Here is an 11,297-nt window from a genome sequence, read left to right as displayed (position 1 = left end):
ATCATGGTGGCCCTAATCAACAACTCCAACCAGCGGAGTGGTAGTCAAGTTTCAAGGGTCCTGGTTCATTGGTCCCCACCTAATGAGCACACTATCAAAATTAACGTGGTGACCCTGGCAATTTTGGCTTTGGTTGCATTTTTAGGGATCATTTAGGCCATTGCTTGGAAAGCTTTGTTGGATATTGCGACAACACCACCAATCTTAACGTCGAGCTCCTCACCATCTACCATGGCATTTGTATCGCCAAGCACCTTGGATTTACATCTGTAATTTGTAAGTCAAATAGTATGGTTGGAATCATCAAGAAGGGTGTTCCCATTGCTAGGATTCGAGCCTACTTTGATTCTACCTAGACTCTCTAGTGCCAACATATTCTTCCTTTAGTTCTGTCATACTCTAATTTCATTCGGGGACTATCTTTTGTTGATCTTTTGATCTTTGCTAATTGACTTACGGTGTTGAACGCCAATTACAATGCAAAATAGATGATCATTCAATGTTTTGATCAAGAATACGAAAGATACCAAAAAAAGGGGTAAAAGGGTCATTTCAGAGAGTTTCTGGACCCTAACTTGCCCAGGCTAGCCTCTGGCTCGCCTGGGCCCCTAAATAACTTAGGGGTGAAGTAACCAGCTCACCTGGGCGAGCAAGGTTACTTCAGAGTGAAGCATTAGCTTGCCTGGGTGAGCTGCAAGTTCACCAAGTCCTTTTTTTTGCTATAAATAGGCGTGAGGGAGACTGAGTAAAGGGTTCCAAGGTTCAACATTGAAGGATATTGAGAGAAGAGGGAAAGAAGAAGAAGAAGAAGAAGAAAGAAGAGAAAACAAGGCCGAGGCGCTACCGAATTGCGACCGTAATCAACTTCTACATCGTTCTTCGTTCGGTGTTCTTCGTTCGTCATGCGGTTAGTTTTTGTTTTAAGGATTTGGATACGATCTATGCGCCCTTAGGGGCCTTCTTTGTTGTTTTTTGTATCTTCATCTCCTTCTTCTCTCATCGGTAAATCTCTTTTCTTTTGTAAAGTTCAATTTTAACCGATCATTAGTTGCGTGAGTCATCTTTTAAAGAGATTGAAAGTTAGTAAATAAAACCAACTCATAACCTCTTCTTTTTATCAAATATCACTTGAGATCGTTTCAAGGTCCAACGCCTTAACAACTCTCTCCGCTTTTCAAAATTTAAAAGATCATTTCAAGGTCCAACACCTTGACGATTCTCTCTGCTTTTCAAATTTAAAACATCGTTTCAAGGTCCAACGCCTTAAACGACTTTTGTTCGCAATTAAAATCGATCTTTCAAAAAACATAAAATCAATTTAATACACCAACTTTCAGACTTTAAAGAACTACGTAGGTCTAAATTCCTCATCGCACCTGAGGATACGTAGGAGTAAAGGCAACACCCTTGTCGACCACAAAAAAATAAAAATATAAAAAGGGAAAATAAATAATTCTGAAATCACGTTGCACACTCGATTGAAGACTGTTGTCCCTTGTGACGGACGCGTGGGGTGCTAATACCTTCCCCATGAGTAAACAACTCCCGAACCCTTATTCTCAAATTTTGCAAACCTTTTTTTGGTTTTTCTAACGTTTCCCCTTAAATAAATGTCGGTGGCGACTCCACGCGTTTTCTTTACGAGAAGACGCACCTTCGGCCTTTAGCCTCGCCCTCCCATCGAATGGTAGGTTGCGACAGGTTCCAATAGTTTGTCTCCCCTCAGAGCCTGGTCCTCTTACCCACTAAAAGTCTCTGTGTTATTACTAAGGCATGCCATAGGCTCTTTCTATGCTAGGGGCAGTTAGTTTATCCTTTTGTATTTATTTCCCATTGATAAAAAAATATATATATATATATAGATAGTTTTTGTGACATGCTTGAAAGACATTTCTTGTTTCGATGAGTTTTTAATGTGATTATTTTGGAGCATATAGTTGGCACCCCTGCCCTTCACTTTTGGCTCCGTCCCTGGAGTCAGGTATCCCAAATAGCATAGAATTAAGCGATTTACTTGGAACCCTTAGGATAGTTTGTAGTTTACCTTGGCCTAGTTTCCTGATTTAGGGATGTTTACTTACGTATAATAAGATAAGATAATTTTGTACCTGATCCTGAATTATCTTAATCTTTTTATTGATAAAGATAGATCTTCCAATCTTCCTTATTTATCTTTTTTGAGTGTTGATTTGGCGATATAGGTGATATACTCAGTCGTCCATTGACGATTCTCCAAGTCCAAATAATACATTTTGTATTGAAGATATTAATTTGTTGATCAATGTTCTTCATGTGTACATTCTATCTCACATTTTGGATTTTGCATGAGCCTAACCAAGTCATGGATCTCTTAGCAAAAAAGGGTTTTTCTCTAAATTTTTCACTTCATATTTTTTATGTTACTCATAATTTGATTATTCTACTCTTTTTGAAAGACGTACTTTTTGTTTCTTTTTCTCGTGAATATCTTTATATCTAGGTTTGGGCTTAAGCTCCCTTCCATCTTATTAAAAGAAAAATTATCTTGAACCGCTTAAAAATTTTATACCTTAGAAATAATGGGTAGGAATTTTTTTATATAAGATGAATAGGAAAATTCCAAAAAATGATGGAAAGAAAGAAAAATATGAAATAAAGAAGTAACAGTAATAGAAGATGGTCAACAGAGCAAAAGTTCTGTTCTATCTTTTGCGTTTAACTTTTTGGAAGAAAAAATTTTTTTGATTTTTTTTGTTTAGTTGTAAAAATGACTCTTTTAAAACTAATATAAAATACAGATAAAAAAAATACTTATACAAATTTTTTTAATACTTGGAGAGAATTTTTTTAAAATGAATGAGATTTTGAGAAGCCATTACGGCAAATGAAAAATCCAATTGATGGAGATATTAAAAAAACAAATATCTACATATAAGATTCGTTTTTGTTTTGATTTTTTTCAAAGAAATATTTATTTTTCACCGAAAAACATGTTTAGAATTTGAAAAAGAATTATATACTAAAAATGTAAAAAAATAATTATACCCTCACTTAATTATAACTTATCATGTTTATAAGATTCTTGTTGAGTTTTATGTTAATTATTTAAAAATAATGATAATTTTTTTCATTGGATAAACAGTATAAAATGAGTGTATAATCATTAAACTTATTTTTAAATTATTAAGTTACTTTTTTATATAAAAAATGTTTTTTATATAAAAAATCATAGTATTTTTCAGAAAATAAAAAACATCAAAAAGTATTTATTTTGTTCTAAACATTTTTACAAAAGCATAAATCTTCCAAATTATTACCATCATCTACACTGGTTAGGCATTTAGTGACAGAGAAGAACCTTGTGTAAAAGAGAATAATAGATATGGTAAACCCCACTCAAAAACACACTCTTCAAATTCCAATCCAAACCAACAATAATGTCTCTCTTCCATTGCCATGCCTTTCACCACCGCATGGCCACTCTCTCACCCTTCTCAACCTTCAATTCCAAACCCCTCTTTGCTTTTCTACCAAACCCCTCTTTCTTAACTCATCATCATCAACAACAACAACATCCTTATCCTCTCACCAAAACCACAACCACTGACCTCAACAACAATAGGCCTCTTTCACTCTCCACACTGCCCAGAAAGTTGCTCTGCAAACCACCCCAGGGGAAATATGTCAGAGAGGACTATCTAGTGGTATGCCACTTCAAATTGCTTCAGTTTTTTTTATCATTGTGTTTCTGGGTCCTGTTTAGCAATTTGTGAATTTTCATCGTTCATAACCGTTCTATCTACGTTTCAACCAAGGTTTTGAATATCGGTCGCAGTCTGCGATTTCGTCGCGTTTGTTAATATCGCGACAGATCGTGTACAAATGTGACGGATACAGTCCCAACTGTGGTCGCGTTGCAGTCGTGGACAGTTAAAAAGCATTGTAGTTTCGTCATGTTTGTTAATATCGCAGCAAATCGCTGACAAATGCGACTGATACAGTCCTAATTGCGGTTGCATTGCAGTCAGTCACGGACTGTTAAAAAATCTTAACTTTGCGGCCCAAATTACGGTCGCCGACCAATATCTAAAACCTTGCTTTCAACAAAATGCCTTTTCTTTGTGATCTTTTTAAAAAATATATATAATTTTTCAGATTTTTTTGTACATCCGGTTAAGGCGCAAAACAGTTAGAAGTTTTCGATGTAATGAATGGTTTTGTGTTTCTGATGTAACAGTTTCTTTTTTACTCTTATAAAAACTTATAATTTTTACCCCTTATGAACTAAAATACATTTTTTTATTTGTTTCCTTTTAGCTTCTTACGGTACAAATATAGGAGTTCTAGAAAAGAAAAAAGAACAAGAAAAAGATTTTATTTTATTTTTTTTAGTTTAGTTTCTATGCATTGTTAGTGTAAAATTTTACATTATTGGTATACTTTTAAGATAATTATTGTAAAAGTCAATAAACTTATCGTATATGACACTGTAATAAGATGAAGGTGGAAAAAAATCTCTATTCGGTACATACGCTATTTACTTTTTTGTTTTGGTATTTTTAGTTTTTAATAAATTAATTGAAGTTTGATGCTCTAGTGATCCCAATGTTTATTATTTTGGATTTGCAGAAAAAGTTGTCAGCTCAGGAAATCCAGGAGCTGGTGAAGGGAGAAAGAAAAGTGCCTCTTATCATTGATTTCTTTGCAACTTGGTGTGGACCATGCATCTTAATGGCACAAGAACTTGAAACAGTATGTGGTTCAATCGATGTACAAAATGCGTAACCATTGCTGTGATTTGACTATGAGGATGTGTTGTTGCCTATGTGATGTTGGTTTCTGCTTTCAAGATAGCACAATGTGTCTGATGTTTTATTTCAACCTTTCCTAATATCAGACTCCGAAAAAGAAGTATAGGATATCAAGGGGGTCTAGGATTTTACGATTTCTAATTCCCTTAAGGAAGAGATAAATAATTGTAGGGAAAATAGAATTTCCACGGCAACAACAAAACCTATTGTTATAACCCCTAAAAGGATTTTTGTTAGAATCGTTAGCAAACTCAGTTGATTGAGTAGGGTGTGTGAGTGTTGTAAACTCCTTGGTATTGTGTTTAATTCCTACGGATAAAAAAGAAGTATAGGATGACTTTTATGAGTCTTTAATTGTGTTTAAACTTTGTGTTATGAAATAGATTAAATTCTGTTCACTAAAAAATAGATTAATTTCCTTAAAATATTTGACAGAGATTTGCCTATAAATAAGTAAAACAGGCGGCTGATTTGCAAACTTTGAAATTCAATTGTGAACTAAATTTGGCTCTCAATTATTCACTGAAACTAACAGTTATTGTTGTTATTGGATGTTGATGGAAGGTATAATGGCATATCTTATGTTTTTTTTCAATGTATATTTGTATAGATTTGATTCTATTAATGATTAATTTCATCAGTCCCATATGACACTGAATATGAAATATTATTCATTTGCCTTGCCCTCAAAATTAAGGATTTCCAATCTGTTGGACAGCCTGTCTGGTTGAGCTGATCATAACAAATTATGGTTTATCTATTCCAAGAGCAATAGAGTTATCTATTAGTCATGTTGAGTGATTGTCACGATGTTTATCAATTCCCAATGTGGATGAGGCCATGGATGGTTAGCTAGTTCTTGCATTCCAAATTATATGTAGGCTATTGTTAGTTCTGGTGGCTGAAAACAAAAAGGTGAAAGGTTTTGATCTTCACTTAAAATTTGTTTACTTGAACTCATGATATTGTATCATATCTCATTTTTATTCCAACATGGAATGGAATGTGTCCAAGGATAAGCTGAAACTTGTGGCTTTAGGTGGGCTATCATTCAGTCTTAGTGTGCAAGGTTGAAACTTATGCCCAAAAATATTTAAAGGGGATAATTACAAAGAAGAGATTTGTGGACAAGCAACATAGTTAAGAACATTAAATATTCTGGGGCACTGGGCCACCAGTAACAGTAATCACTGTTATCAATCCCGGATAGTGGCCAACCCCAAAAACACTGTGGGGGGATGACTGCTATTCTGAATTTTTTTTATATATTTCATACTAAATACACATAAATGCTAAAGAAATTTTAAAAAATTACTCGATAGTATTGACATGTTCGTAGTTAACAATAAAAAAGTTATAGGTTTTAGCTCTTAAGCAAACATACAAGTAGATAGTAGTGAAGGAAGGATTGAATGGGTTTTTTGTCCATAATTCTTGGTGTTAATGTTTCTCATTATCTAGTTTCTCCTCTTTATTTTCTAACAGCCATGACTAACCAAAGAGATAGAGGAAAAAGGAGTGAATGGGATTGAGACTTTGGCAGATAGATGACCAAAAAACAGACCTCAGACTCAGACGAGACAATAATGGAACAAAGACAAAAAGAGAAAACTAAAAAAGAACTTACTGTAGAGACAAAAACACAAGAAAGAGATTAATTGAAAACAGAGTTTGATGAGAATAGAGAACAGTGAACAAGATTATAAGAGAAAACTGAAAAAAAAAAGGAGAATGAGAATGAGAAGTAAAAAAAGCTGCTCAATGGGTTGTCCGAGAGTCACCAGAGGGTCACACTGGGGTCGTTCAGTAGTTGCAAAATAGGAGAGGAGGCAAGTGAGGCATGATAGTTACGAACTATGAAAGGGTTCACTAGTTTCTCTTCATCTAATGCTGTATATTTAAAAAGTCTTAGATTATCTTATATCTTGTTCTTAACTTTATGATAATGTACAGGAAAGTTACAAGGGTAGATATAGTGCCATCTACATGTTGGACCAACGATTAGGGCTAGCATGCATTGAAATTTTAATCTACAAGCAAGAGTCACTGTGTAGTTTCATCCAAAAGGTGGGGCTGGGGGGTGGACCAGGAACTAGAAAGTGTTAAAAGAGCAGGAAGGGGCTTTAGTTATTTGCCAGTGTGTGTTTGGTTAAATAGCTTATTAAGTGCATATTAAGTAATGCATATAATGTAAATACTTATGTATAAGTTGTTTCTATAATTGAAGAGGAAACAAGATTAAACTATTTTCATAAGTTATATGTAACATCACACTTGCAACACATATACAAGTGTAAATTGGTAAACAAAATACTAGTGTTTATGTCATAAGATAAGTTCAGATTAGCTGTAAATAAGCTTTTCCAAATGCATCCCTAATTGAGAGATGGTGTAATTTTGAAAGTGGTTCTCTGTATTATAAATGAAGTTCCAAAGCATTGACTACAACTTTGCAACCAGTTTACAAGCAAAGCATTTTTACACAAGTTCTATTGAAATTTCAAACGACTGTTAGCTATAATTTGTATTATAATTATTAGCCTATATTTAATATTTTATTTTATTTCCATCATTAGAAGAGATACATTGATGAACTGCACTCAAGGGACAAATTGCATTCTGATAATCATGCTAGTGCATTATGTTGCCTGCAATAGTTCATCTTCTGTCTTCTGACTGAGAACCAATTCAAGCATCTAGGGATCTTGAATTTGTTCTATAACTGTTTGGTTTAGTTTCCCTTAATGCTGACTTTTTACTTGAACAATCCTTGCGTACTTTGTCTTATTTCCTTAATTTTATAAGGATATCATGTTTTAATCGATAGAATGGTTCTAAATTCAGCAGTATTTCCCTCAATGTTTGTCTTGTTGATTAGTTGATTCTAAAGCTCAGAATAACCATCCATATTTAAATTTCTACAGCTTGCAGTTGAGTACCAAAACAAGGCACTGATTGTTAAGGTTGATACAGATGAGGAGTACGAATTTGCACGCGACATGCAGGTAATAAGCCCATTTTTGGTTTACAATTTGTACATATACAAAAACTTAATAGTGATCCATAAAAAAGTCTTGTAAATTTTTATTAAAATTGTTAAGGTATTATAAATTTGTAAGAAAGGGTTTTAGTACTCAATCATATGTATATGGGCTGGGCCCACATGCTTTTATGTACATGACCTAGTAATTACAAACATGAGGAGTCACTAGACACTGTAATATATCCCATTACAGTTTTACTCACATGCCTCTTTATCTTTTTCCACTTTTCTCTCTACAAAAATGACATGAGAACTTGTGGTATTATCCATAAAAAAACGGGGGACAAAAATAAACATGCAATATATCATGGGATCTAAGCAGTTTCCTCATATACTTATACATGCTAATCCTGTTTTTTTTTTTATTAAAGATAATAACCATAAATGTTTAGATCTGACATATTTATTTTCTTTGTATTATAGCTAACAAGAATCAGTATTTTATTAATTGGTGTTTCAACTTTCAAGCCTAGATTAGACCCTCAAAAGGGACCATTAGGAGCAGATCTAGACACAGGCTGGTCATTGATTTGCCCTTTTCAGTTGAAATTTGGATTGTGACAGTTTCTAAAGAACACTTGATTTTCATATATTTCAGTTTATTAAAAGATAATAACCACAAATGTTTAGATCTTGCATATTTATTTTCTTTGTAGTATAGCTGACAAGAATCACTGTTTCATTAGTTGGTGATTAGACCCTCAAAAGGGACCATTAGCAACAGATCTAGACACATCTGATCATTGGTTTGCCTTTCAGTTGAAATTTGGACCGTGACAGTTTCTAAAGAACACTTAAATTTCATAACATGTTTCAGGTTCGTGGGTTGCCTACTGTGTTCTTTATTAGCCCTGATCCGAACAAAGAAGCTATTCGAACCGAAGGACTTGTCCCTATACAGATGATGAGGGATATCATTGACAAGGATATGTGAAACAACAACAAAGTGTTCTGATCACCTGACATAGTTTGTGTTCCTGGATCCTGCAATATACTGTCTGGTGTAATGCTAGCCTATCTGGGACAGAATTGAAGTGCTAACCGATTCATATGATTTTGGTTATTGAAGGTTGTAAATCGTATGATATTTATGTAAACTTTGAGCTCGACATACTCCATAGTGTATCACATGTGATGTCAAATGGAAGAGAACATTGTAACACAATCATGTATTTGCACCCTACCATTCTTCAAAATATAAAATGTTATTGAGAGGGACAATCTGTGTGTTAGGTAGTGACTGAGTTGAGCTAGATGCATGAAATTTATTATCCTGTCACCGTGCCGATATGTTTTTGGGGGGCAGTTGAATGTGACAAAATGTGATCTGGATTGGATCAGTGATTTTTACTAAACCCGATTAGAATAAATCGGGTTGATCTGGATGGTTTACATAGAATTGGAACTCACATTGTTTTGGGAGCTTTTTTATCAACAGGGGGCATTTTTACATGTAATTTTTCAAATGGAGTGACTTTTAAAAAATTATCTAAAAGAGAATAAGTCATGACAAGTGTTACCACTCCTGAAGTAGAAGTCATAACACCTGTTATGACTTTGTATTTTTTTTAATTGAAGTTATAAAATTATTTATGACTTCAGTTAATTTATTTTTTACAATAAGTAATTTTTATTTTTTGTTTTAGTTTTACGACTTTGAAATCGCAAAACTTTTTTTAATTGTTTAAGTTTTTTGTTTTTGAAAAATATAAAATTTTATATTTTTTATGGTTTTTTTCTAATTTTTAAAATTATAAAAAAATTATTTAAATGTCAAATAAATAATTTTAATTTTATTTATTAATAATTTTTATTTAGTATGGTGTATATTTTTACGGTTGTATTTTATGTTATTAATTTATTTTAATTTTTTATTATTTAAAATATATTATATAATTTTAATATTATTTTATTTAAATATTTTTATTTATTTAAAATTTAGATAATCTATTAATAAAAATTCATTAAAAAAATTAAAAAGAGATACTAAAAATTTGAAACACTTTAATTTAAAAATTGATGACATTTAAATTGATGTCATCAATTTTTGAATTAAAGTGTTTCAAATTTTTAGTATCTCTTTTTAATTTTTTTAGTGTATTTTTATTAATAGATAAATTTTAAATAAAAAAAATTTAAATAAAATAATATTAAAAATATATAATATATTTTAAATAATAAAACATTAAAATAAATTAATAACATATAAAATATAACCATAAAAAATATACATCATGTTAAATAAAAACTATTAATTAGTAAAATTAAAATTATTTATTTGACATTTAAATAAATTTTTACAATTTTAAAAAAATTAGAAAAAAACCGTAAAAAATATAAACTTTTATATTTTTCAAAAAAACAAAAAACATAAACAATTAAAAAAAAGTTTTATGACTTCAAAGTCGTAAAACCAAAAAATTTTAACTAATTTTTTAAAAATCACCCCAATTGAAAAATTAAACGTAAAAATGTTCCCAGGTAAAAAACATTTTTTAAAAAAAAAGCCTGTTTTAGGATATGAGTATGATAGTTGTCAACTAAATTAATCTTTCTCGGCCTTTATAATATTTTATTGAACAAACATTCAAATAATTAAATTGTGTTAAAAATAAGATAAAGAAACGAGTGTCACCCTGAAAGGAAATTGACATGTTATTTGATTCAAGTTATTCATTAGATGTCGGATTTGGTGGATGCATGAAGGAAACTTCATTGTACTATAAGTATGGGAGGGTCAAAGCAGCCTCCACTATTCAAAGATCTTCCATTCAAAGCTGGTGAGTTGTCCAGTACAATATAACCGACCACAACCAATGGGGACTCATGCTATGAGATGACTTTACTGTGTCCTTCAAAGAAAGCAAAACAAGTGCAAAACAGGTATGTATTGGCTGCGGTTGACACAACAATTTTAAGTGGGGTGTCATCAATTACCAAGAAGCACTCACAAAGTGATGTCACTCCTCTAAATGAGATTAACCTCATAACTTTTTTTCGGTGTTCAGCAACAAAGGTTTAGTAGGCATCAAAAGCATAATCATTCTTGTTTGCTTTGATGAGAGAAGTCATTAGTGATTGCATATCTTTTTTTTTTTTAATCTTCCTGTTTAGTAAGATAAATGAATTTTGATTAATTTAAAATTTGTCGAAAAATAAATAAAATCTGATAAAGAATTATTTTCATAATGATTAAATTCAAATAATATGTGAATGATTCGATCTTAAATTCATCTTATTAACCATTTCTACTTAATCACTTGGTTTAGTGATTGTCTATCTAACCATGCTTATGGATTTTTTTTATAGCAATTCAGCAAAACCAGAAGCAAGGCCACAGAGGAGGAGTAGGGTCCTAGCTTACCTCAAGGATTTTGTGTAATCGTTTTTGTTGAGTTGGTTGCTTGGGGGGATAGCTTCCTTGATCTTGTCTGCCATTAGGAATATTCACCATCTTTCAGTTA

At 32.1% G+C, this 11,297-nt stretch overlaps 1 protein-coding gene across 1 annotated transcript; it reads left to right on the top strand.

The window, feature by feature from the left end:
• Positions 1–3,358: 3,358 nt before the first annotated feature.
• LOC114374133 (thioredoxin-like protein CITRX, chloroplastic) lies at positions 3,359–9,054 on the top strand. The gene is made up of 4 exons (XM_028331734.1): positions 3,359–3,683; positions 4,609–4,731; positions 7,715–7,795; positions 8,651–9,054. Exons 1-4 carry the CDS (start codon positions 3,417–3,419, stop codon positions 8,765–8,767), a joined length of 588 nt encoding a protein of 195 aa, XP_028187535.1. The 5' UTR covers positions 3,359–3,416; the 3' UTR covers positions 8,768–9,054.
• The last annotated feature ends 2,243 nt before the right edge of the window (positions 9,055–11,297 follow it).

The sequence above is a fragment of the Glycine soja genome, chromosome 11, assembly GCF_004193775.1.
Source record: "Glycine soja cultivar W05 chromosome 11, ASM419377v2, whole genome shotgun sequence".
NCBI lineage: Eukaryota > Viridiplantae > Streptophyta > Magnoliopsida > Fabales > Fabaceae > Glycine > Glycine soja.
This window is presented reverse-complemented; position numbering and strand designations above follow the sequence as displayed.

Bases quoted from the DNA above. Each gene is read 5' to 3' on its own strand.
- LOC114374133 (XM_028331734.1), top strand. From the start codon at position 3,417: ATGTCTCTCTTCCATTGCCATGCCTTTCACCACCGCATGGCCACTCTC. The intron at 4,732-7,714 runs GTATGTGGTTCA...AAATTTCTACAG, and splicing joins TGGCACAAGAACTTGAAACA to CTTGCAGTTGAGTACCAAAA. The intron at 7,796-8,650 runs GTAATAAGCCCA...AACATGTTTCAG, and splicing joins AATTTGCACGCGACATGCAG to GTTCGTGGGTTGCCTACTGT.